Below are 27,815 nucleotides of genomic sequence, written 5' to 3'. Positions count from 1 at the left end.
CCGCGTTCTAGCGCGTACGTGTGCACCGTACCGTACCTGCGCATGCATGTCAATTATTTTTGGTACCACACTGTGGTACTGTGGTACTAGCATGACACAACTGGATATTAGCCCACATGGTGAGTCAGCTGTCACTAACTCAACTCAATGAATGCCATGCCAATGGGAGCTGATTCGAAAAAAATAAAATTTAATATTAATAATAATATAGAAAATGCTCCACAACACCACAAGTTACCAACAACAAAACAGGAGTCCCACACACAGCGTCCGTCCGTCCCTCTCTCTCTCTCTCTCTCTCTCGCTCTGCCTTTTCAGACGAGGAGCAACGGACACGCCTAGTATAGTTCATTTTCAATGAGAGGCGTGCGTTTATTTTGGACATGCAGAGAAGTCGAGGGCCGGTTACGCAAGCGTATTTTCACGGCCTGAGGCGGGCCTATAAGGGCTGAGCAGAATATTCTATATAGATAGATATTTGCCCTAAAAATAGCTATAAGTATGACATAATGTTTAAAACGCCAAAAGTGGTTCCCGTCCTGAATGGGCTAGAAAAATATATGTAACTTGGGAAATATTTGGAAATAAGTGGCTGAACAGTGATGCCAAGATTAAGAAGACCGCAGAAAGGCCAAAAAAGCTAAACTGTCAAAAGAGGAACTACTGTAATCCTTTCAAATTACAGGAGACAAACACCGGAGGTGAAATGAATAGCCTTTCAATTTTAACTGATTAAGAAGCACAGGCTACACCGGCTAATCCACAAGACAATATTCATTTGATGTTGTGTTCACTAACATTTTCTGTACATACATTATGCACAAAATTCATAATACAACAAACAAGGAGCAATACCATGAGGGAGTGGGGGAGGGAGGAACAGGACATCTGACACTGTAAACATAAATTTCCAGTCAACACCTGAGAACTGTAAATCATCACAATATAACACAGCATAAACCTGCTCTTCACATGTGTGTACATACAATCATACATATAGTATTTCACCTTATGTACAAGAACTGAGACATTTAAGTCTGAGGTACGTTTACCGATCATGCTCGCACTTCCACATACAACTAGTACGGTAAAAATCTTCTGCAACATGAAATTTGGTCGGCAAATAATATAAACACTGAAATGCCTTGTTCTTATACAGTCTTCTGTATTCTAGCTGGTTGCTCCAGGTATAATATGTCAGCTTTTTAAAAACAACATTAAACAGAGATAGAGCCACTGCAACATCCATCAACGTATGTATGTTTTCATTAGTACACTGCAGTGACTTATATATATATATATATATATTAATAAAGACGTGCTGAAAAATTAATTGAAGCTGATCACAGATACAACATGGTACGTCACGGTCTCTAGAACAAAAATGCGGTGCTTTTGGACTGATAATTGAACACATCTGGTCTGATAAGTTTAGGCGACACTTAAAATGAGTGACTGCTGACCAAACTAAGCACTCAGACAAAACTAAAAGCATCTGTTGTCCAAGAGATAAATTTCACAAGCGGGAGATTTTTTTTTAGTCGTCTCCTCTTTGGAATGCTATAATATGGCAGTAATTCAGTGGAATGTATGCTCCGAAGTAAATGGCTGTCAGAAACAGCTAAGTGCATTGAGCGACATGAGTATGTTTTGCTCAGCCTAGCGTGTTTCATTGATATCCTTTCCTTTCCATCGGTCCCCTAAGATATACAGCAACATACTGTGTAGGCTCATTAGGTTAAGTGGTTTGAGCGGCTGTGCAACACACCCTTGTAATAAACATATTGGTTCAATAGGATGCCGCTCTCGGCCTAAGCACTCGATTCGCTGCTTGGCATCAGGTGGAAAATGTTGACCAAGAGTTATATTACCTCTTGTGCCAATAAAATTGTCTGAGGCCATGCTGGAAGAGCTCTCTCTCTGTGGAGGGTTTTAACCAGTAATGACTCTCCTGAATTACAGGTTTGTCATGTCTTTTTTTATGCATTTGATGTATTGCCATGTGTTGTTCTTGCTTACTGTAAATGGCTCTGGATTAAGAACGTCTGCTAAAATGCCTACATTTGTCAATTGTAAAAGTCTTTTCTCAATGACCAGCTCTCTCGTGTTTGTGTTTTTTACTTGATTAGATGGTTGTTGATGTACAAATGAGAGGGAATGACATCAGAACATCATGTCATCATGACTCATGATCTCCTGGACTCAGACCCATGTCACCACTAGAGGTCAGTGTCGGTGACTGCATTGCATGGAACGTATGCGCTGCAAGCAGGAGGACTAGGAATGTTATCCAATCCAAAGCCTTAATGCATGGAAGGTAATGAAACATCTCACACGGTCTGAAGCACTGTGTTGACCGCGATAAAAAATGGAAACATACACGACCTATATAACAGTTCCAACGCTCAGTCAGCACACACGGATAAATAACAACTGTCATTTCAACCTTTACAGAGACATGGTAGTAAGTATGATTGTTCCAGCTATAGCTGAATATCCGCCTGAACACTAATTGGCTGCGTTATCCGGGGCTCCCTTTCAAATGGCGGATAGGTGCTCCCCGCAGACGGAGGACGCCCGGCGTGTCGTCGGGCTGGATTTACTCAACATGGTGATCTGGGTGCTGAAGTTGTTACCGTTGCTGCCGATAGGCTGTTGATATTTAGTGTCCGCAATCAGGAACCTCTGTAGCATCCACCTGCGCCACTTACGCCTAATCTCTCCCTGCACCTGCGTGGGTGTGAGAGAGATGAGACGGACGGACGGACGGGGGCTTAAAATCAAACAAGATTGAAGTAGGCGGACAAACATTAGTAAACTGCGTAGTGCAGTGGGAGGACACTAAGGGGAGATTTATTGAGCTTCTAATCAGTGTGTTTTGTAATCATGTTTGTATGCACACCTGTGTGTGTGTGTGTGTGTGTGTGTGTGTGTGTGTGTGTGTGTGTGTGTGTGTGCTGCCTTACCTCTCCATTAAGAAAACAGTACAGGACGGCAACAACAAAACCCTAAACCAGAGAGAGAGAGAGAGAGAGAGCGAAAGAGAGAGAGAGAGAGAGAGATACAGTAATTGCACAAGTGAAATCCCTGCAGTGACAACTTTGACTTTGAAAATTACTGCCACACTGAGCACGATAGTTCAGCTGGGGAAATACTCTGAATAGTTTTGTTGAATATAATGATGTTATAATGATACCCAAATTCAGACAGACACAAGTTCAGCCATTTTAGAGTCGACGACCGGGGAAAGCGTCCCCCAAGGGATAATCCGGTCAGTTAAGAACAGTTGTAAATTAAAAAATATTTTTCCATTTCTAGAGAACATGCACTTATACGAGGGGACTTCAATTTAGCTTCAAATATATGTGCCTCGCACACTTGAGTTTGGTGTCCGGTGTTTACATTGGATTCCATGCTCAGTGGCTCACTGAGAGCCGTACTGTCTAATTCAAACATACAGATTCAGTCACACACACTAATAAAACCATTCGCCGAGCTAATCTAACAGGTCATCATCCAGTCCACCTCACACTACGTTCACAGGTACTCCTCCCAAACTAAGGCAAACAAACGGTGGCTTCACATGATGTTTCTGATTCACTTTTCTTTTACTGTTGCTAAAACACAAAATAGCACATGTCACACAGGATGACCCCCAACTGCTCCCCCTGTAGCTAGTTAGTGGCCAACAGTATAAGACTGTGGTTGTAGTTGTACTGGTCAGCTCCCAGGTTTTAATGTGTGTGTGTGTGTGTGTGTGTGTGTGTGTGTGTGTGTGTGTGTGTGTGTGTGTGTGTGTGTGTGTGTGTGTGTGTGTGGCTGTCTGTGTGTTTCTATGTGCAGGGTGTTGCTGAAAATGAGCACCTGTGCTCAGCTACTTCCCTGGGTAAATAAAGAATAATAAAAAAATGTCAATGGTATAGTCACATATAAACCCCTATAAAAAGATTGCTCAATACCGACAGCCAAGTGAATTCACGAATGTATGTACAGTATATAGACAATAGTTTAGGCCAATTAAAAAAAATATATATACCAAATGTCCCACCCCACAAAAGACAAAGGACATAGAATTCCCTTGATTAGAGACACTGGCATTCTGAAGCCTGCTACTGTTACATGAGATTACTGTAGTTACCGCTACTGTTTGAGATTTAGGGTGCATCCAAATAAGGCCTTTTTTTAGGAAGGTTCCCAACTGAGGGAATGAAACCACCTGGAAATATCTAAGTGGCAGCCATGATAAATTCAAATTCTTTGAATGCTAAAATGAAATGTGCTTCATTCCTTCCTTTCTCGTCTCCTTGGGGATCTTTTTACGGTTTTATTATTATTACCTATGCTGCTGCATTGCCTGAAGGAAGCCGAACAAAGATACGTTTTACTCTAATGTACCTGCGATACGTTTTAAGGCCTATTCATAGTCTGGATTTTCGGTGGTGAGGTGACCACCGCTCCGGTGGTGAGCTGACCACCGGATCTGAAATAACGTTGAGCGGTGGTGAGTAAAAACAGAGAGCAGGGCTGGAGCGGTGGCGGTGGTTTGCTCTTCACCGCGGCTTGTGACGTCATGTTGTAGTTCGGTGGTCACCCCACCACCGTAAATCCAGACTATGTATGAGCCTTTACTCTAGTCTAGTGTACTGTACCTGCACCCAAGATGAAACAGTGAAGCACAACCTTGAACCTTAGGGCATATATACGGCACACTGAACCATCTTTTATAAAAAGGAAAGTAGATTTGCTCTCCCACAATTCAAGGGAGGGCGAGGTGAATTTACCGGGTCGGCCAATGTGTCGATTGTCGACCCATGTATTTTCTGTTTATGAGTAAAGAGCGACAGGGAGACCCCTGTTACTGAACACTTGGGCTTCGTACACACCTACTGTACACAACAAATGTTCTGTCCGTGTGCGCTGTCTTGTTTGATTGCTGCTCCAATTCATTTTCAATGGGAGTCACATGGTTTGACCAAACATTTTTGTTTGATGAGGGGGGAGCAATCAGCAATCAAACACAAATGTTTGATCAAACCATGTGACTCCCATTGGAAAAGCATTGTGGTGGCCCAAAAAAAACGAACAAACATTGCTTGGTGTTTGGTACGTGTGAATGAGGCCTTAGAGATTATTTTAAATGTTTAATCTGACTACCTATGATCGTGCACTGTATGTGTTTTGAAATGCCTATGGAGCATCATTTACCTGAAAAGATCCAAGAATAAGATCGAAGACCATTCTCACTTGGGGGTGAATATGGTCGGGGATGAAGGCAAAGATAATGTAATTCATCCCAAAGAGAGGTATCAACAGCAGGGTTGACTTGGCCAGCCTCCTGCAAGTAAACAGAGAAACTTAATGAGAAGATATTCAGACGTGTTCTATTTCTATCTCACATCCTAGTCAAAAGCAGAGTGGAAGCAATTCTCTGCATATCTCTACTCAACAGCAACATAATAGCAGCCAAAGCAATTTGCTATACGGTGCACGTAAACCGGATAAGATATGACCTTGAACCATTTATTGCATAATAAAAACCCAAAGTTGGCTCTGACATCTTTGGTTTTGAAAACGTACGAGTACTGATTGGATTCCTTTCTTCCGATGTCAGGACAGTTTATCTTCTGTCGGAGGATGCGGATTATACAAATGAGGAGGAAGAAGTTGACCTGCGGAGACAATAGAAGACTGAGTCATGACGTTCTCAACATTATTATTATTATTATTAACACAACACAGGCGGCCGAAGATGTGACTCACAAGTATGGTCATTAAAATGGGCGTTTTTATGATCCACCACCGGTTGTCATCGACATCAATGGTGTCCCAGCATCTGTTGGAAGACACAGACAGCGACTGTTTAATCACACTTTCAATCGTGTTTCGTTATCACACCACTAACCCAGAAAACAGAGCCATCATTTCAGCTAAAACTTGATATTTCTCCTATAATGCCCAAAATAGGGATGCCAGGTTCAAAGTAGCCTCGGTACCAGGCTTTCATTTTTGTTGGTGCAAAAATTGAAAGCCTGGAGGAACGCATTGGCCGCTCTGGTCTAAAAGTGGGAGTCAACCCTTCCGGGTGGGCGTCGCTCCAAATGATGTGACGTAGCGCTGCACTAGGGGGGAGAGGAGGGGCCGGGGGTGACGGACAGATCGATGAGATCCAATCAGGGCGTGCGCAAATCTCAGCCGCGACCCGCCCCTCTAGACCAGAAACCTAACACGTTAGCTCAGGCTAGGTTCAAAGTGACTAATGGTTTCTGACAAGTAAACACGTGTCTTCTGTCATTGATGTCTTGTATTGTTTTGTACTATTTCAGGGGTTCTCAACGATTTTGGCTGGGGACCCCCTGGGGACCCCCGGAAATGCTTTGGCCATGTCTCGCGACCCCACCCGCCCCCCTCCCCTCCCCACCCCCAATACAAACCGACTGCAAAAAAAGAATAACCTTAATAATAGAGAAAATATATCATAAATGAATACTGAAACCAGATATAATCATTAAGGAAAGTTTATTTATGCACTATGTGTACTATGTAACCCCCCAAAATAAATTGGCAATTTGGCAACCCAACTTTACTAAGCTAACTACCTACACGACGGTGGAAGACATTTGAATTCTTTAATGAGGAATCATTTTAACTATTTCATGTTCAAACTCACCCAGGATCATTCATATATGCCTTGGTTATCACCCATGCTGTGATAAACATGGATGGAGCCCCTGTGAACAAGAAAAACAACCAAAGCTTGATTAGAAATATTTAAAAAGATAATAACGATGGAATGCTGAAGAAACCCAATACATTGTATATACTGTATATGTAGGTTATCAATTCTGTCCAAGCTCTTAAAACAAAGATAAAGACTCAATTTGCAAAGCATATATAACATGTCCATATTTGGGGGGCTAAAATACAAAGGATCCAGTTTGCCAACCTTTAGGACTTAAGTTGAGTACCACTGACATAGAAACATGGGGTTTTCAGAAAACTGTCTGGATTTAAAAGGCATTTGTAGAATCGTCCTCAGGTCTAAATGGGTTAATTTGTTTTATTTGTTCATAATTTTGTGGGAACAGATGTCACTAGCTCACAAACTTTACATTTCTGTTTCAGGTCAGGCCGAAACTGACTTCAGACACAAACAGCATTTTATCAAGCCTTTCTGCACTTTTTATTTTTTACATGCGTATCATAAATTACGAGTACATAGTTTAACCACTTATAAACTCTACGGCAGGCGTTCCCAAACTTATTTGGCCGTGCAGAGAGAGAAAGAGAGAGGGCTGCTGCTCTCCCGTCTCGAGTCAAGCAGCTCTATACAAAAACGCTGTTTTACCGGATTCTGACGTTTGTGCTAAATAACACTATAAACCGTCCGCCATTACCCTTTTCATGTCACGCACCCCCTGCAGGTCATCCACGCACCACCGTTTGGGAAAGCCTGCTCTACGGCATGCTTGGGTAGTTGAGCGGAGTCCCCCATGGCTCTGTACTAGGCCTTCTCCTGTTTTCGCGCTACACTCAATATCTTCCGTGGAAAAATAGCCGACCTACTAAGCTCGCAACATTGTGAGCGTTTAGATCGGCTATTTTTGCTGAATGTTGGACCCAGAATGGCGATGCTATAGGGGTTCAATTGGTTGATAAGTTATGTAATAGCTTTTGACAGCTAAAAGCTTCAAAAACCTTTTTTCCCCAGTGAGGAACAGAAACGATAATGCAAAGTGATTGCATCATCACATCATCATCACATCATTGCAGCACCCAGAGCTATGCTCTGCTTCATACATTGGAAGTACAGTGGAATATCTATCTAAGGAGAACTATACACTATAGAGTGCCATGTCTACATAAAGTGCTATTTAAGTTACAGAAGTTGAGCCTATGCATACACCTGTAGGAGGTCGAGGCTAGGGCAAGTACTACGGCAAGATTGAGTCTCAAGAGGTGCGTTTTCAGACTGCGGCGGAAGATTGGGAGTGAAGAACATAACCGTGGAATATCAATCTAAGGAAATCTATACACTATGGAGTGCCAAAAGTGATATTTAATTTATATAAGTTGAGCCTACAGTATGCATATGCCTGTAGGAGGTCGAGGCTAGGGCAAGTACTAGAGATGGAGTCTGCAGAGGTGCGTTTTCAGACTGCGGTGGAAGATTGGGAGTGAATCTGCAGTTCTGATTGCAATGGGATGTGCATTCCATAGTTCTGGAGCCAGAAGGGAGAAGAGTTAGATACGTGTGGAGCGTTGTCCCGTGTGGAGCGTTGTCCCAGAGTTTGGGATACGTGTGGAGCGTTGTCCCATGTGGAGCGTTGTCCCGTGTGGAGCGTTGTCCCAGAGTTTGGGATACGTGTGGAGCGTTGTCCCATGTGGAGCGTTGTCCCATCTGGAGTGTTGTCCCAGAGTTTGGGATACGTGTGGAGCGTTGTCCCATGTGGAGCGTTGTCCCATCTGGAGCGTTGTCCCAGAGTTTGGGATACGTGTGGAGCGTTGTCCCATGTGGAGCGTTGTCCCATCTGGAGCGTTGTCCCAGAGTTTGGGATACGTGTGGAGCGTTGTCCCATGTGGAGCGTTGTCCCATCTGGAGCGTTGTCCCAGAGTTTGGGATACGTGTGGAGCGTTGTCCCATGTGGAGCGTTGTCCCATCTGGAGCGTTGTCCCAGAGTTTGGGATACGTGTGGAGCGTTGTCCCATGTGGAGCGTTGTCCCAGAGTTTGGGATACGTGTGGAGCGTTGTCCCAGAGTTTGGGATACGTGTGGAGCGTTGTCCCAGAGTTTGGGATACGTGTGGAGCGTTGTCCCGTGTGGAGCGTTGTCCCAGAGTTTGGGATACGTGTGGAGCGTTGTCCCGTCTGGAGCGTTATCCCAGAGTTTGGGATACGTGTGGAGCGTTGTCCCGTGTGGAGCGTTGTCCCGTCTGGAGCGTTGTCCCAGAGTTTGGGATACGTGTGGAGCGTTGTCCCGTCTGGAGCGTTGTCCCAGAGTTTGGGATACGTGTGGAGCGTTGTCCCGTCTGGAGCGTTGTCCCATCTGGAGCGTTGTCCCAGAGTTTGGGATACGTGTGGAGCGTTGTCCCGTCTGGAGCGTTGTCCCAGAGTTTGGGATACGTGTGGAGCGTTGTCCCGTCTGGAGCGTTGTCCCAGAGTTTGGGATACGTTTGGAGCGTTGTCCCAGAGTTTGGGATACGTGTGGAGCGTTGTCCCGTGTGGAGCGTTGTCCCGTCTGGAGCGTTGTCCCAGAGTTTGGGATACGTGTGGAGCGTTGTCCCGTGTGGAGCGTTGTCCCATCTGGAGCGTTGTCCCAGAGTTTGGGATACGTGTGGAGCGTTGTCCCGTGTGGAGCGTTGTGCCAGAGTTTGGGATACGTGTGGAGCGTTGTCCCGTGTGGAGCGTTGTCCCTTCTGGAGCGTTGTCCCAGAGTTTGGGATACGTGTGGAGCGTTGTCCCATGTGGAGCGTTGTCCCAGAGTTTGGGATACGTGTGGAGCGTTGTCCCGTGTGGAGCGTTGTCCCAGAGTTTGGGATACGTGTGGAGCGTTGTCCCGTGTGGAGCGTTGTCCCATCTGGAGCGTTGTCCCAGAGTTTGGGATACGTGTGGAGCGTTGTCCCGTGTGGAGCGTTGTCCCATCTGGAGCGTTGTCCCAGAGTTTGGGATACGTGTGGAGCGTTGTCCCATCTGGAGCGTTGTCCCAGAGTTTGGGATACGTGTGGAGCGTTGTCCCGTGTGGAGCGTTGTCCCATCTGGAGCGTTGTCCCAGAGTTTGGGATACGTGTGGAGCGTTGTCCCATGTGGAGCGTTGTCCCAGAGTTTGGGATACGTGTGGAGCGTTGTCCCGTGTGGAGCGTTGTCCCATCTGGAGCGTTGTCCCAGAGTTTGGGATACGTGTGGAGCGTTGTCCCGTGTGGAGCGTTGTCCCATCTGGAGCGTTGTCCCAGAGTTTGGGATACGTGTGGAGCGTTGTCCCGTGTGGAGCGTTGTCCCATCTGGAGCGTTGTCCCAGAGTTTGGGATACGTGTGGAGCGTTGTCCCGTGTGGAGCGTTGTCCCAGAGTTTGGGATACGTGTGGAGCGTTGTCCCGTGTGGAGCGATGTCCCAGAGTTTGGGATACGTGTGGAGCGTTGTCCCAGAGTTTGGGATACGTGTGGAGCGTTGTCCTGTGTGGAGCGTTGTCCCGTCTGGAGCGTTGTCCCAGAGTTTGGGATACGTGTGGAGCGTTGTCCCGTGTGGAGCGTTGTCCCATCTGGAGCGTTGTCCCAGAGTTTGGGATACGTGTGGAGCGTTGTCCCGTGTGGAGCGTTGTGCCAGAGTTTGGGATACGTGTGGAGCGTTGTCCCGTGTGGAGCGTTGTCCCTTCTGGAGCGTTGTCCCAGAGTTTGGGATACGTGTGGAGCGTTGTCCCATGTGGAGCGTTGTCCCAGAGTTTGGGATACGTGTGGAGCGTTGTCCCGTGTGGAGCGTTGTCCCAGAGTTTGGGATACGTGTGGAGCGTTGTCCCAGAGTTTGGGATACGTGTGGAGCGTTGTCCCGTGTGGAGCGTTGTCCCATCTGGAGCGTTGTCCCAGAGTTTGGGATACGTGTGGAGCGTTGTCCCATGTGGAGCGTTGTCCCAGAGTTTGGGATACGTGTGGAGCGTTGTCCCGTGTGGAGCGTTGTCCCATCTGGAGCGTTGTCCCATAGTTTGGGATACGTGTGGAGCGTTGTCCCGTGTGGAGCGTTGTCCCATCTGGAGCGTTGTCCCAGAGTTTGGGATACGTGTGGAGCGTTGTCCCGTGTGGAGCGTTGTCCCATCTGGAGCGTTGTCCCAGAGTTTGGGATACGTGTGGAGCGTTGTCCCGTGTGGAGCGTTGTCCCAGAGTTTGGGATACGTGTGGAGCGTTGTCCCGTGTGGAGCGATGTCCTGTGTGGAGCGTTGTCCCAGAGTTTGGGATACGTGTGGAGCGTTGTCCCTTCTGGAGCGTTGTCCCAGAGTTTGGGATACGTGTGGAGCGTTGTCCCATGTGGAGCGTTGTCCCATCTGGAGCGTTGTCCCAGAGTTTGGGATACGTGTGGAGCGTTGTCCCGTGTGGAGCGTTGTCCCAGAGTTTGGGATACGTGTGGAGCGTTGTCCTGTGTGGAGCGTTGTCCCATCTGGAGCGTTGTCCCAGAGTTTGGGATACGTGTGGAGCGTTGTCCCGTGTGGAGCGTTGTCCCAGAGTTTGGGATACGTGTGGAGCGTTGTCCCGTCTGGAGCGTTGTCCCAGAGTTTGGGATACGTGTGGAGCGTTGTCCCGTGTGGAGCGTTGTCCCATCTGGAGCGTTGTCCCAGAGTTTGGGATACGTGTGGAGTGTTGTCCCGTGTGGAGCGTTGTCCCAGAGTTTGGGATACGTGTGGAGCGTTGTCCCGTGTGGAGCGTTGTCCCGTGTGGAGCGTTGTCCCGTGTGGAGCGTTGTCCCGTCTGGAGCGTTGTCCCAGAGTTTGGGATACGTGTGGAGCGTTGTCCCGTCTGGAGCGTTGTCCCAGAGTTTGGGATACGTGTGGAGCGTTGTCCCGTGTGGAGCGTTGTCACGTGTGGAGCGTTGTCCCAGAGTTTGGGATACGTGTGGAGAGTTGTCCCGTGTGGAGCGTTGTCCCGTGTGGAGCGTTGTCCCGTGTGGAGCGTTGTCCCAGAGTTTGGGATACGTGTGGAGCGTTGTCCCGTGTGGAGCGTTGTCCCAGAGTTTGGGATACGTGTGGAGCGTTGTCCCGTGTGGAGCGTTGTCCCAGAGTTTGGGATACGTGTGGAGCGTTGTCCCGTGTGGAGCGTTGTCCCAGAGTTTGGGATACGTGTGGAGCGTTGTCCCTTCTGGAGCGTTGTCCAAGAGTTTGGGATACGTGTGGAGCGTTGTCCCATCTGGAGCGTTGTCCCAGAGTTTGGGATACGTGTGGAGCGATGTCCTGTGTGGAGCGTTGTCCCAGAGTTTGGGATACGTGTGGAGCGTTGTCCCTTCTGGAGCGTTGTCCCAGAGTTTGGGATACGTGTGGAGCGTTGTCCCATGTGGAGCGTTGTCCCATCTGGAGCGTTGTCCCAGAGTTTGGGATACGTGTGGAGCGTTGTCCCGTGTGGAGCGTTGTCCCAGAGTTTGGGATACGTGTGGAGCGTTGTCCCGTGTGGAGCGTTGTCCCATCTGGAGCGTTGTCCCAGAGTTTGGGATACGTGTGGAGCGTTGTCCCGTGTGGAGCGTTGTCCCAGAGTTTGGGATACGTGTGGAGCGTTGTCCCGTCTGGAGCGTTGTCCCAGAGTTTGGGATACGTGTGGAGCGTTGTCCCGTGTGGAGCGTTGTCCCATCTGGAGCGTTGTCCCAGAGTTTGGGATACGTGTGGAGTGTTGTCCCGTGTGGAGCGTTGTCCCAGAGTTTGGGATACGTGTGGAGCGTTGTCCCGTGTGGAGCGTTGTCCCGTGTGGAGCGTTGTCCCGTGTGGAGCGTTGTCCCGTGTGGAGCGTTGTCCCAGAGTTTGGGATACGTGTGGAGCGTTGTCCCGTGTGGAGCGTTGTCCCGTGTGGAGCGTTGTCCCGTGTGGAGCGTTGTCCCAGAGTTTGGGATACGTGTGGAGCGTTGTCCCGTGTGGAGCGTTGTCCCAGAGTTTGGGATACGTGTGGAGCGTTGTCCCGTGTGGAGCGTTGTCCCAGAGTTTGGGATACGTGTGGAGCGTTGTCCCGTGTGGAGCGTTGTCCCAGAGTTTGGGATACGTGTGGAGCGTTGTCCCTTCTGGAGCGTTGTCCAAGAGTTTGGGATACGTGTGGAGCGTTGTCCCATCTGGAGCGTTGTCCCAGAGTTTGGGATACGTGTGGAGCGATGTCCTGTGTGGAGCGTTGTCCCAGAGTTTGGGATACGTGTGGAGCGTTGTCCCTTCTGGAGCGTTGTCCCAGAGTTTGGGATACGTGTGGAGCGTTGTCCCGGCGCTTTTTAACGAAGGTGCTTCCAGCTTCCCTGCGTCGGCTGATCTGAGCGCTCAATCATTATTACCTCTTTCTCTGATTTCACGTTTTTTGAGAGGAATGATCGATCAACTGCTGTAATCACGTTCTCGCCTCCCTGAACTGAAACATTTAAATTAACCCATTCATTGAACCCCTTTTGGTGTTTTAAGCATTATGTTATACGAGCTTGTAGATCTGCTATTTTTTTAAAAGCTTTTGAATATATATTCTTTCAGAGCGTTTTTAACTCAAATCTTTGCTTCATATTTTCAGATGGGGGTCTGCGGCCAATTACATATCATTTAATCCAGTCCTTGACATGAAATAGTTTGAGAACCACTGACATAGAAACATAGGTTTTTCAGAAAACTGTCATGATTTAGGCTTTTTTAATTTGTTTTTTTATCTGGTCTCATGTCTAAATGGGTTAAGAGTGGATTATTGATGGCTGCTGACTGCAGTTAATGTAGAACTGTCTACAAGATGTAAATCAAATGCAGATGTAAAGACAAGACCATGCCATTACCATCCATCAAAAGTAATCAAAATAAATAGACTTTATTTACTTTTGGATGTATTATTGTTTTATAACCCACTGCAGTCGGAGTGGAAGTGAGTTTGAGCAAACAACATTTTAACATTTAACATATCCTTGTAAATCATTAAGAGTGGGGGGTGCCAAGGGCCTAGTGGTTAATGCACACATGCCACACAGGCTCTAACGTAGCCTGACAACAAGTCGTGGGTTCGAATCACGAGCCTGACAGCCTTCTGTCTGCGTGTCACTCCCTAACCTCTCCCTCCCCCCGCTTCCTGTATCTCTCCAGTCTCCAATACTATCCAAATAAAAGCAGAAAACCCCTTAAAAACAACAATAAATCTAATACATGATAAATATTGAATCAAGATCCTCTTAGCAACAAGTAAGAAAGCGATCACACGACGCTGGTACCAACAGGACCCACCAACGAAAGAACATTGGAGGGACATTACTGAGGAACTGTATGTTATGGAAAAACTAACATTCATACTTAGGTCACATTCTCACCAGAGAGCTTTGCAGCGATTAAAACGAATCCTGCTGCGCATTTTCAGAAAGTGCGCTTCGTTTGGCAGGTGTGAAGGCTCATTCGATTCCTAATGCCCAGCAAAGAACCGCATTTCACTCCGCCCAAAAACGGGGGTTTCGCTTCGCTTCCAATCGCACTTGACTACGATTCGGTGCAGGTGTGAATGCAATCCGCAGTAAATAAAGGAAATGAAGCAAACAATGTGGCGGGTGAGGAGCTGAACACAGTTGGAGATGGAGAAGGCATATTTTACGCAGCGCAAAGATGTCCCGTTACTGTGGATAGACGTGGTCGAATGAGGAGACTGAAGCCCTGATCGAAATGAGGACGTGTACATTATCAATTGCTTAAGAAAACACATAAAAACACTGCAGTGTAGCCTATTATAGCCTACAGAATATTCTGTTTGCCTGTCTGTACGTGCCGTAAACATGGAGTGCTGTCACTGTGTGGGGACTGGGGAGTTATATCAGTGCGCTCATGCAGCGCTGTGCCTCCATGCCCAAAAGAACAGTGTGTGGCGGCTGCGTGCATAGAGAGAGAGAGAAAGAGAGAGGGGGGGGTCCCACACGGCACGACACATGCACGTTATGAGTGTAATTTTATCACCATAGATTTCACTGTGTAGGCTAGTTTATGAATGGAACACATTGATAAAGGTCCCCCCTGCTGCGTTTCCAATTGCTGCGAATGACAGTGTGAAGGCAAACCGCAGCCAATTAAATATGCCAGAATCCCAATTTCCCCGCCCATACGCATTCGAGTCTACCGAAGTATTAGGTGAGAATGTGACCTTAGACCACAAGAGGATAAGTTCTATAAAAAGTGGGAAAAGTGGGATCTCTTCTCTCAGCCTAACGATAATGTACAGCATGAGGATTTCAATGAATGCATCTTGTAATATGAAACATGCAGCCTTGTTTTTGTTTTTGTCTTTCTCATATTTTTTTTTCGTATTGTTTTTTTTGTTTTTTTGTTTTGTTGTTTCTGTCTTTTCATCAATAAAAATTAAGTGATTTTTTTTAACCCATTCTGACCTGAGATCAGATTCTAAAAATGTCTTCTACATCCTGAAAAAGCTATGTTTCTATGTCAGTCGTTCTTTGCAATAGCAGACCTACAAGCTTGTAGCGTGCCACTCTGTGGCGTGCTATGAGCTTGTAGATCTGCTATTTTTCAATAGCTAAAGCACAACATAATGCTAACACCAAAACGGGTTCCTGCCCAAAATGGGTTTTAAATAACAATAAAATCAGTATGAGCGATATGTATAATTGGCACATACCCCAGCCAATCAGGATATACCACCAGAAGTACTTCCTCTCTGAGAAGAAGGAGACGGCCAGCAGGGCGTGGAGGTACAGGCCTTCCACCAACAGCCAGAAGAAGCTCGCCATGACGCCGTACTGGAAGAACACTACGGCTGCTTTACAGCCCGTCTGGGAGGGAAGGAGGGGAGGAAAGGAGGGAGGAAAGGGGGAGGAAAGGAGGGAGGAAAGGGGGGAAGGAAGGGGGGGAAATAATTATTATCCGTAGAATGTGAGAGTCAGCGGGGCTTTACAATCAGCCTCTATAATGCGTTTTATTATAGAGGGTATGCGCATGCTTAAAGTGAATGGCACATTGAGTGGCAAAGCAACATGCAAAGTGAGTTTAACATTGTTTAATGTTGTTTAATGCAATCAGATTTGACTTTTCTGTGTGGATGTATGGGCTGTCAAGGCCAGAAAGTAGTTTTTTGCCTGCATAACTTCCTGGTTTGATGATGATGTCACGCGCATACCCTATATTAGTGAAATTTGAAAAAAAGGACACTCTTCCAAGCAATGCATGCATCTATAGTATAGTATACGGTTATGCTTTCATGTATCCCCACTTTATTTAACCCATACTGGGCGGGAACCCCTTTAGGTGTTTTAAACATTATGTTATATTTTAGCCATGGAAAAATAGCAGATCTACAAGCTCATAGTGCGAGCTTGTAGGTCTGCTATTTTTTTTAGTGCAAATCTACTAACGTTTTTTAACTCAAATCTTTGCTTCGGGAACAACATATTTTCAGATGGGGGTCGGCGGCCAATTACATATATTTTTGGGGGTCCTTGACATGAAAATGTATGAGAACCACTGATATAGAAACATAGGTTTTTCAGGATTTAGAAGACATTTATCGAATCGACCTCAGACCTCTGAAAGGGTAAGTGAACCTGTCTGGTCCAATGATCATTTACTAACAGAAAGTCCTGCATGGTGAGCAAACAATTTACGATGTATGCGTTTAGCAGATGCTCAGAGAGACACACAACGTGCAAGATTGGAGTAAGGGGCATGAACCCTAATCATTATAATAAATTGCATTTTTATAGCGCTTTTCCAAGTGCTCAAAGCGCTTTACAATGGTTCATTCATTCATACATTGGGAGGTGAAGCGGCGAACAGTCGACGCCAGCGTCCTCACTTCCCTCATTCACACACCAATGGTGGCGAGCTCACAGCGACCCACTCATTACAGACTCATTACACCGACCGACTCATTCAACAAACGGCCGGGTACGTGGCCAAGTAAAAAGAGTGCAAAGAAAACAATTAAGGGCTTCAAAGAAGCAGTACTAGTTGTATAAATATGAGCTATCATTATTATTATTAAAAGTATCTAGGATAACATGCGAGCAAAACATATGCTGATGGAAAGCATCTATACATATATACAGATAGACTGGATAGTGATACGATAGTAATTGATTTGTCTGCTCTGTAAACGTTTCAATATGACAGAGCAGACAACCACTTTCATTCAGCCTTTAAGTCACATAAACAGTGTCTTTTTGTGTACATTGTTACAGTGATTTATAGTGATATAGTGATTATATATTTATAGTGAATTACCACAGAGTGGTAATTCAAAATTGGACTTTAATTGCTAAATTCCCCCCTCTGGCGTCCTCAACGTCCCCAACCTTCTTTTGTCGTATTTCTTATTTATTTTTATATTTTTTATCCCACGATTTTGTAACCCATTCTTCACCCCTGTGTCAATGATCTAATGTGATCCTGGGCTCTACACACTCTCCACCAACCTAGTCCCCATATATGGGGGACATGGGGAGAGCAACGGACTTGAACTCATGCTTCCTTCATGCCTGAGTGTCCAAGTTGCTCCTTTACACCTGACAGGGGGGAGTTTCCCTGGTTGGACGTAGCGCGTGGAAGGAACACGTTATTCCAACCAGTTCCTTTCCCCTCCATCAGGCGCCCCGGCTGGCCAGGGGGAGGCAGTTTAGAGACCAGGATTACTGCATGTTTTTTGTGAGGGTACCTACCCTAGGGGACACGGGGAGAACATGCAAACTCCACACAGAAAGGCCCTTTCGCCTTTTGTCGTATTTATCATGGATTTAAACTGTACGATGATTGATTGATCAAAGTGTCATGCAGGACACTTTTACCTTTAATTGAACATATTCAATGAAGCGACAAAGCGACAATTCTCAAACAATGATCAACGTCAAACAAATAACCTAACTAAAACACCCATGCTACATACAGGAGATTGCATATAATTCCACCTAAAATACATTTTAAACACCCAAGTACATTTAGATGTTCTATATTGTTGTGTGGTAGTTTTTGTTGCACTGTCGTTTTGTCCAGATGTTTGATTGCTGAATGTTTATGTGGATCACATTGGAAACAATAAGCCTTGTTTTGGTCATGTTTTAAGCAGTTATACTGCCTGTACTCTTAAAAGTCGTCAATATTCAATCAATCAGTGGATATGAAGATGGTACAGTGCGTACAGTAGCTGCATGGAGCCTGGAGAATGCAGCTAGGGACGAACAAGCTCCTCCAATCCCCATGATACCCAATCACTTCAACAGGAAGTGTAAAACATAAACTAGTCTGAAAGCTGTAGAAATGTAGCCTGGCTCCGTCAGACTCATCGCGAGGATTCACTGACGCTTCCTCCACGCATATGCATTGGATATCCATCCAACTTGGATCGATATAAGGAATCAAGGATTCAAACATTGCGAATATGAAAATGATCATCAGTACCAGTTAGGCGTACAGTCCGGATCATATTGGTCTAGTGCTGTCCTGCCCTAGAGTTAATGTAGAACAAGTACATAATCCTCATTTTCTACCACCTCATGTTTGTCTGGAGCGCTTCGGGGGCCTTTTAGAGCACTAGCAGCTGTGTTTGGATTAGTTGGACCAGTATAATGTGTGTCCCTAGAGGACATGATAATGAAGTGTTATAAAATATGAGGATTATTAGAAATGTTATATTTCTACAGTATTAATATTGTCCCTCAGACTGTAGTTTCGCTGCTGTGGTGCTGTCATGTTTTAAAGTGATTGAGAAAGCCCTTCAATTCTTTTTTCAGTCCTCCTCACTCAGGCTAAACAAAAGTATGCAAACACACAGCAGTAAACGTAAAGTCCCTAGACTTCCTGGTTGAACAGAGTCTCATTGGAAACACTGCTCAGAGGAGCTTAAGCCATTTTGGGCGGGAACCCCTTTTGGTGTTAGCATCATGTCATGCTTTAACTATTGAAAAATAGCAGATCTACAAGCTCATAGCGCGCCACTCGGTGGCGCGCTATGAGCTTGTAGATCTGCTATTTCTTTTAAATCGAAGAACGACTGACATAGAAACATAGCTTTTTCAGAAATCTGATCTCAGGTCAAACTGGGTTAAGGCCTTGACAAACACTGCTACACCCAGGAGTTCCTGAATGATCACTGCTAAGCAAACTCCTAAGACAAAGCATTTCAAACTAACAGCGCTGGTTGAGTAACGATACAGAGACGCCACGAGGAGAGAAAGCTTGTGCAACAACTCGGGGGATAGAGTTTGGCTGCAGCTGATAAATGAGACTTATAAAGCCTGGTTTATACTTTGTCTTTCGTTAAGTGTCGTGGCGTGTGTAGCATGTTGAATAGGCAATTTAGCTAGTTTCGGCGCGCAACACTGTTGTGCGACAGCCGACAGAGTATGAATTATTGACCTTATGTCACCAGGCTTTCCACCTCGGAGGAAAGCCTGGTCTGTGTTACCAAATTGCTGTGTGATCCGGTCGGGAGCGGATCCATTAAGTCATGTTGTAGTCATTGTTTTATAGTCATCAGGATGATATCGTTACGTCATGTTGCGTGCCTCGTTCTCTTGTAGCCTGCAGCTTTTATTGGGAAACATCGGTTTGAGGGAAAGGAAGTTCCAGATTGAGGGTTCCGGCCTGATGACTACAAAACAATGACTACAACACAATGACTACAACGTGACGAAGCGATATCATCCTGATGACTACAAAACAATGACTACAACACAATGACTACAACGTGACGAAGCGATATCATCCTGATGACTACAAAACAATGACTACAACATGACGTAACGATATCATCCGCTCCCGACCGGATCACACAGACCAGGCTTTCCTCCGAGGTGGAAAGCCTGGTGAAACGAGGTTAATAAAATCATAAACCCCCAAAAGGAATGCTGGCCCGGGCTAATAAATTATGCATAACACGATCTGCAACGCTGAAAGTTTGAAAAGGGGCACAAAGAAAACCAATAGACTGTGTAAAGCCCTCTGTTGAAGCCATTTGTAGACTCGCTTTATAATTCATGATTGTAATTTATTTTCTATGAATTATGCCTGAGATATGATGCCTGAGAAATGATATTATGAAATGTTGAGTTATTTTGCTTGCTATTGCTGTTATTATTTATACGATGATCTTCTGATTGTTATGGTAATGTTAGGACGTTACGTTGACTAATGGGTGTCACTCTGTGATGAGGCGGGTGACTGTGGATATCAAATGGAACACAACCACCCTTAAGACCAATCATTGTGTATATTCCTGCACTATACCTGCATCGAGTGATCTTGGTACATAGAAATTGACCTTCAAATGTACATTTTTGTTTTGATTGTATTGCTGTATTGTTCTTTCTGCTTTGGCAATGTAAACGTATGTTTTCTCATGCCAATAAAGCCCTTTGAATTTAATTGAATTGACTGCAGGTGAGCCAGAAACCAGAGCGGCAGGGACAAACATTTCAACCACACAGCATAGCACATTGTATACCAACGGAATAGGCCTTCTATACGAATTATGTTTTGTTTTGTTTAATCGAAAGTCCAATAAATTACCTGAACCTACAGAACACGGAATGCATGTGCGTTGTTATTCCGAAGCCGCTCTAACACCCTCGACTAAATGGAGAAATTGTAAAGGAGTATACTCACAGACGAGTTGCAGAAGTTCTCGGTCTCACCAACCTCGTACAGAACCACGTCCTTGATGAACACGGCGATGGCTTTCAGGATGAACGACACAAACAGATTCATGTGGATGTAGTTCCTTGTACAGTGCAACTTCCTATGAGAGAATAATACAGGATCAAACATTATATTTGAAAAGGTACACATCGTCAGTGTCGGGCAGAAACCTTGTTGCTCCATATTTCAACATGAATGAATGCCCTATTTCGTCACACAAAAGCAGCTAAACTCGTTTTGCTGTTGTGTTTGCTAATTGAAGGTGAAAGTCCATGGTTAAGTGTGTCTGTATAGGTTTATAAACTGGTAGGTTCAGCGGCCCCTCACACCTGCATGATCCCACCGACCACTGATACCCATACATGGAGATCTCTGTAGCCTCACTCAGGCCAATTTCTATAGGCTATTGAACCAAGTATTAACAAGAGCGTGGATCCAATAGAACGGTGGTTCTTTCATCCCTTTCCTGAATAGTAACAGCTTTGGACTCACAAAACAAGTGCATGAGCGTATGTGAACGCACGGTGAGTCCAGACGAAACAAACTGTAGCTATTGCGAAATGAGTTCCACCGCGTTCCGACGAGTGTTCTCAAACAAACGCCTTTAATATTGCCAGTGATGTCCTCATGTGATTGGGGAGAATTGTATATAGCCCCATTAGACGAGTATAATCATGGCAGAATGGGTGTGATGACACAAGTTAACAACCAGCTGCCTGAAAAGTTGAGTTCTGCAAACTGCACATAAACAGGGCCGATCCGATGCTCTGCACATCCTGTGAGAGCAGAGCAAAGACCACCCCTCAGTCCAGAACTATGCTAACCTCACTCCACTGCCTGACCCTGTGAAATAAACACTTCACTCACTGTTTACCCGCGCACACACACACACGCACACAGTCGTGCGTGGCATGAATTCAGTTATAGATAACGTCAGATCTTTTGAATGCAATACAGAAATGGTAACCTTGTCACACTCTCACACACTCACTCTCTCTGCCCATATCCCCATGCAGTTCCCCACAGACATGGGTTAGTGAGGATTGGCGTGTGACACACACACACACACACACACACACACACACACACACACACACACACACACACACACACACACACACACACACACACACACACACACACACACACACACACACACACACACACAGTAACAGGAGGTAATGTAATGGATCAGAAGCAATTCCCTTTATAACATACTTCATTTTCATTGCCTGTATCCCCATGACAGTTTAACCTTTAGGCCTGACGTTGAAATTTAAAAAATGCTGAAATCCTGACAGTTTTCTGAAATACCTCATGTTTCTAGGCCTATATCACTCAATATTTCATGTCAAGGACTCTGACCCCCATCTGAAAATATGTTGTTCCAGGGACTCCCCAGAAGCAAAGATTTGAGTTAAAAACTTTCGCCCTGAAAGAATATATGTTCCCACATTTTCACGATTTTTCAAAAATAGACCTAGAGTCCAGACTGTCTCCAATTGGCTGGCTGTTTCCAGAATCAAAATAAATAACGTGCATCCTTAAAACGGCTCTCTTTTTCTCTCCATCTCGTGCACGCGTGCAATATAAACTAGTTGTCAACTTGTCGAAACAAGGAACAAAAGGAACCAGCTCATCTCTGATATAAGAGGAGATTTTGGAATTTTGTGAATAAATTAATGGATGGATGGAGGCTAATCAGCCATGTGAGTCGTTTGGTATTCCTTCTCGCTTGTTTTTGTTTTTTTAAGTGTGTGAGAGAGAGAGAATGGGAGAGAGAGAGAGAGAGAGAGAGAGAGAGACAGAGACAGAGACAGAGACAGAGAGACAGAGCCGGAGGTGCATGAGCATTGTGTGAATTTATATAATTTTCCACGAGTCACGTTTACGTATTGAAGTAAATGAGCTAAACTATATAGCCCATAAACATACGTAAACTTGACTAAATACTCAGGCAAAGATATGGAGAATCAAGTTGACGACTGCAAACAGGCAAATGAAAGTTGTTCCGGAGTGTACAAAATACACTGGAGCCCCATGCATGCACACCAGCAGCCTCACGGCTCCTGGGACTAACACACAGTTACAAACATTGTCATAGGCTTTAAATACAACTCAAGTCAGAGACATCAAAGGGAAAATACAAAGGCAGGTCCCCAAACCCCCACTGTATGGTAATGGTCACCAGGAAGGAGGTACAGGAAGAACAGTAGGGGTCCTACCTGCAGCTGTATTTTAAGCTATATTAATGTGAATTGTGATTTCCATATACCACAGTATCAACTCGGCTCATTATGTTTTAGTGTGCACGCGAGAGAGAGAGAGAGAGAGAGAGGGGGAGAGAGAGAGAGGGAGAGGGAGAGGAAGAGGGAGAGGGAGAGGGAGAGAGAGAGAGAGGGGGAGAGAGAGAGAGAGAGAGAGAGATCCCAAATCATGCATCAGAGACATGAAAAGAAATGCAATAATAAATAAGATATAATAATCGGCGTTGAATAAAAGACAGTTGCTGGGCTATTTTCAGCGTGCGGCAGACAGACAGGCATCGCTGAGTGGGAAAGCATACATTACGGTATAGGCATCATTCTGATTGGTCCACAGACACGCCGATATCGCTGAGTGGGAAAGCATACGTTACCGTACAGGCATCATTCTGATTGGACAGACAGACAGGCATATCGCTGAGTGGGAAAGCATACGTTACCGTACAGGCATCATTCTGGTCCACTCACCTAAATGTACACAGTATGATGATGGCGACGGCCAGAGAGGTGAGAGAGACGCTGTGGCCGATGGTGTAACCCACTTTGATGGCGCCGTAGAACTCCCCCTGAAAGGTTTAATGAAGGAGCAATCACCAGGTTAGTACAGTACCCAGTAAAAAAAACAAAAAAAAAACACTCACACTCACACACACACACACACACACACACACACACACACACGCTCTCTGTAACAGGAGGTAATGTAATGGATCAGAAGCAATTCCCTTTATAACATACTTCATTTTCATTGCCTGTATCCCCATGACAGTTTAACCTTTAGGCCTGACGTTGAAATTTAAACCTGAAACCTGAGATCAGATTCTAAAAATGTCTTCTACATCCTGACAGTTTTCTGAAAAAGCTATGTTTCTAGAGGGCAGTCCATACTATCTACGACCATCAAACTTTTCGTCGGAACTACAACATGACGTCACTCGCAACTTCTGAAACGCATTCCTCCGAATTTTTGTTCTGAAAGCTGCACTCCCATATGATGTGACTCTCCGAACTCTACTTCGGAGAAGAAATTAAAGTCTGATCTTTCCGACGAAAAGTTCGGTGGTCGGAGAGAGTATGGACTGCCCTTAAGTCAGTGGTTATTCGATAATAAAAGAAAATAGCAGACCTACAAGCTCGTAGCGCACCTACTTCTAAATAAAATAAATCTCGTTTCCCCTTTGCTTTGTCCTACTTTCAGTCTTACAGACTATGGGGATAACATACTGTATATAGACATGCTCCTGCTACCGCCCTTAAGCCCCGAGATGCCATCTACCATCTGCTCTAAGGTTCATCACAGGTGACCCATATAATAATACACACTATTGCACTTTCTGCACTAAAGTTGGTTGGCCCTCTCTCTCCATTGAGACGAGACCATCATTGGTACACGAACATTTATGAGGAAGCTCTGTTAAATGAATCAATGTCATATATTTCATCACCGTTAAAGCCAAATTCTTCCATTCATCAGACATAGTGCTTCCCTTTACCTAGAATCAATCACAATGCACTTTAAAAAGGAACTACATGTTCTCGCTGGGGCAATTTAAAAACGTGCTCGCTAATCGTGTTGTTCTAAATTGTCATTGCTTTAATTAAGATCTCAATATTGTTTTCATACTATATTTTAGTTTATCTGATAGGGGATTCACTTTGGAGAATATGCCAAGCCCAAGAGTCCGCAGAATAAGATCAGCACGTATGGCACGTATATGCAGATTCAACAGGAGACGTGCAGCGCCTGTGTTTTCTTTTTGTTGAAGCTTGGCTCGTCGACTAGAGATTATGTCACTAAAAGAAACAACAGTCCACTTCCTTCTTTAGGCACGCATGCATTCACATTGGAACGATCCGTATCCGAATACATTTCAACGGTCCAGAGACCTGTTCCCCCCCATGTGGCCCCAGGGACGGTTGGGCGATCCGCTCCCGGGAACAGAACGCATCATTCACACTACCATCTGCCAAGTGGTCCCGAGTGCACACCCGGGACCACAGTGTGAATCGCCCCTGAATGCATCCATACAACGAAAATCCAATAGAAACTCTTGGTCATGGAGTTACATTTATAACATTTATTTTCCCTAGAAGTGTATTGGTCTGGTCATTAAATTCTTAAATTGTTTTCAATATCCGATAGGCCTACCTGTCTCCACTAGTGTTTTAGTGTAACCCCTAGTGACTAACAACTAAATATAGTATGATACGGAAATGGCGGTGCCTCAAAAACCACAAGTAGCTACATGCTTGGTACCATATGGCATTGGATTCAGAAAAAGTTTAATTAAAAAATGCTCCGGTGTTAATATGATCAGGCATGGGTGCCAACATTGGCACAGGGGAGGGTGATCACTGGCACACTGACATAAGTGTGAGAGAGGACATTTCTTTTATAATATTAAAGTCTCCTCACATCAGTGTGCAAAATAACATCCTGCACATAATTCTACATTCATTCAAACTCTGACTTGGGAGGGAGTCTGGGAGATAAGTGGGTACTTATTCCTCTATTAAGTCTACTCATCAGTAGGCCTAAAGTGGCCTAATGTTAAGAAAATATAATATTTAAAAAAGAAGAACAAATAAGGTTGTCGTGAATATGGGAATAAAAATCTGTTGGAAATATTTGTGTATTGATGTGGTGTCATAATAAAATGTAATGTTGATAATATATGGCACACTGACTATCAAGAAAATAAAAGCATGGCACTTCATGTGAAAAACGTTGCTGACCCCTGCACTAGGCTACTAGAATCCCTTAGATTTTTCTATGATTTATTCAAGAAATTACTGAAAGAAATCTTTGAATTTGTTTTTACCCAATCAATAGGATGTTTGTTTCCTAAATCATGTAGGAAACAATAAACAATAAAGGGACCCTTAGGAATCTGGAGGCCCGTTTCATGACCAAATGAGGCCCCCATATACCTATGACATAATTATTCTGTTGATACACATAGTTTTGACTGTTCAATATCGCTCGCAGCCATTACTGTCGACAATTACGCAGCAACAACACCTCTCCTCATCCTGTCGTCCCTTCACAATAAAGTGTCTCCCCTTTACCTCCCAATGCTGCACATTTTACCCAGGTTATTGTCAGGTAACTTAACATCGTGGGAGAAAGCAAGGCAGTGAGCGAGAGAGAGAGGGCCAAGGGTGGTGGGGGGTTGACTGACGTCTGCAGGCGGTCAACCGCCTGTCAACACATTTCAATTGAAACTGGTGAAACATATAGAAAAGGCCTCCTATGGGAGTACGTACCGCGGCCGCCTCGACGTCATCAGTGCTGTTAGGATTGTAGCCACAGTCAAACACGTAGGAGAACGGGTTCAGCTGCGGCCAGCCGTCTCCAGTGCAGGTCTTGGACAGGTTTCCTGAGGAGCAGAGAGAGAGACATGGGGTGCGTTCATATTCAACAGGTCTTGGACAGGTTTCCTGAGGAGCAGAGAGAGAGACATGGGGTGCGTTCATATTAAACAGGTCTTGGACAGGTTTCCTGAGGAGCAGAGAGAGAGACATGGGGTGCGTTCATATTCAACAGGTCTTGGACAGGTTTCCTGAGGAGCAGAGAGAGAGACATGGGGTGCGTTCATATTCAACAGGTCTTGGACAGGTTTCCTGAGGAGCAGAGAGAGAGACATGGGGTGCGTTCATATTCAACAGGTCTTGGACAGGTTCCCTGAGGAGCAGAGAGAGAGACATGGGGTGCGTTCATATTCAACAGGTCTTGGACAGGTTTCCTGAGGAGCAGCGAGAGAGACATGGGGTGCGTTCATATTCAACAGGTCTTGGACAGGTTCCCTGAGGAGCAGAGAGAGAGACATGGGGTGCGTTCATATTCAACAGGTCTTGGACAGGTTTCCTGAGGAGCAGAGAGAGAGACATGGGGTGCGTTCATATTCAACAGGTCTTGGACAGGTTTCCTGAGGAGCAGAGAGAGAGACATGGGGTGCGTTCATATTCAACAGGTCTTGGACAGGTTTCCTGAGGAGCAGAGAGAGAGACATGGGGTGCGTTCATATTCAACAGGTCTTGGACAGGTTTCCTGAGGAGCAGAGAGAGAGACATGGGGTGCGTTCATATTCAACAGGTCTTGGACAGGTTTCCTGAGGAGCAGAGAGATAGACATGGGGTGCGTTCATATTCAACAGGTCTTGGACAGGTTTCCTGAGGAGCAGCGAGAGACATGGGGTGCGTTCATATTCAACAGGTCTTGGACAGGTTTCCTGAGGAGCAGCGAGAGAGACATGGGGTGCGTTCATATTCAACAGGTCTTGGAGACTTGGACAGGTTTCCTGAGGAGCAGCGAGAGAGACATGGGGTGCGTTCATATTCAACAGGTCTTGGACAGGTTCCCTGAGGAGCAGAGAGAGAGACATGGGGTGCGTTCATATTCAACAGGTCTTGGACAGGTTCCCTGAGAAGCAGAGAGAGAGACATTCGACATGGGGTGCGTTCATATTCAACAGGTCTTGGACAGGTTTCCTGAGGAGCAGCGAGAGAGACATGGGGTGCGTTCATATTCAACAGGTCTTGGACATGTTTCCTGAGGAGCAGAGAGAGAGACATGGGGTGCGTTCATATTCAACAGGTCTTGGACAGGTTTCCTGAGGAGCAGAGAGAGAGACATGGGGTGCGTTCATATTCAACAACAGAACAGCCATGCAGATCGTCTTTGTGTGTGTGTGCTGCAAAGCAAGGCTTTGGCACGTCTGGCACACATAGGTGAAGTGAGGTCCGTCGCTCTTATCATCATACACATCATCTCATTCTGGCCAATCGCAATTCATGTCCTCATTTTTCTGTCTTCATTCATTAACCGTAATCGAGCTCTAAGTGTGAAATAGTCATGGCGTTGATTTGGAGTCATATCGCCCAGCCCCTTTAAACACTAGTAGTCACATGTGTAAATCACATGTCATTCACAGGCATGTTATTCCTATGAGATAAGGGGGTTTCGCAATCCTCTTTTGACACCGATTCTTGTGAAGGATGGTCTTTAGACTGGGCTTTGTGACTGTGACTGTACTGTATGGGATGCTCAAAATATGTTTCTTTGTACATGGCATTGATGTTGGAGTTATGTTCCTTTTGTTTGTTTATCTTTGTTTATCTTTTTCACCTCTGGTCAGATTTTTGTTTAGGTGGGCAAGTGGAATTCAGCAGGGGGCAGTGTAACAGAGTTTAGTGGGTTCCATTTGCTCCATCAGTAATGACATTTCTTATTGGTTA

At 45.4% G+C, this 27,815-nt stretch overlaps 1 protein-coding gene across 1 annotated transcript in view; it reads right to left on the bottom strand.

The window, feature by feature from the left end:
* Positions 1–2,538: 2,538 nt before the first annotated feature.
* Positions 2,539–27,815, bottom strand: part of LOC310871407 (vasoactive intestinal polypeptide receptor-like) — a gene marked incomplete at its 3' end in the record, with an annotated part of 36,958 nt that continues 11,681 nt past the window's right edge. Inside the window, exons 4-13 of the mRNA XM_083782899.1 lie at positions 25,845–25,957; positions 23,046–23,143; positions 20,281–20,413; positions 15,305–15,458; positions 6,668–6,728; positions 5,761–5,833; positions 5,578–5,669; positions 5,206–5,335; positions 2,967–3,008; positions 2,539–2,730 (exon numbers count right to left, since the gene is read on the bottom strand). Coding sequence (XP_083639025.1) covers positions 2,539–2,730; positions 2,967–3,008; positions 5,206–5,335; positions 5,578–5,669; positions 5,761–5,833; positions 6,668–6,728; positions 15,305–15,458; positions 20,281–20,413; positions 23,046–23,143; positions 25,845–25,957 — 1,088 coding nt within the window. The remainder of the gene's footprint in view (positions 2,731–2,966; positions 3,009–5,205; positions 5,336–5,577; positions 5,670–5,760; positions 5,834–6,667; positions 6,729–15,304; positions 15,459–20,280; positions 20,414–23,045; positions 23,144–25,844; positions 25,958–27,815) is intronic.

Source organism: Protomyctophum parallelum (genome assembly GCF_964188405.1).
Source record: "Protomyctophum parallelum genome assembly, chromosome: 14".
NCBI lineage: Eukaryota > Metazoa > Chordata > Actinopteri > Myctophiformes > Myctophidae > Protomyctophum > Protomyctophum parallelum.
This window is presented reverse-complemented; position numbering and strand designations above follow the sequence as displayed.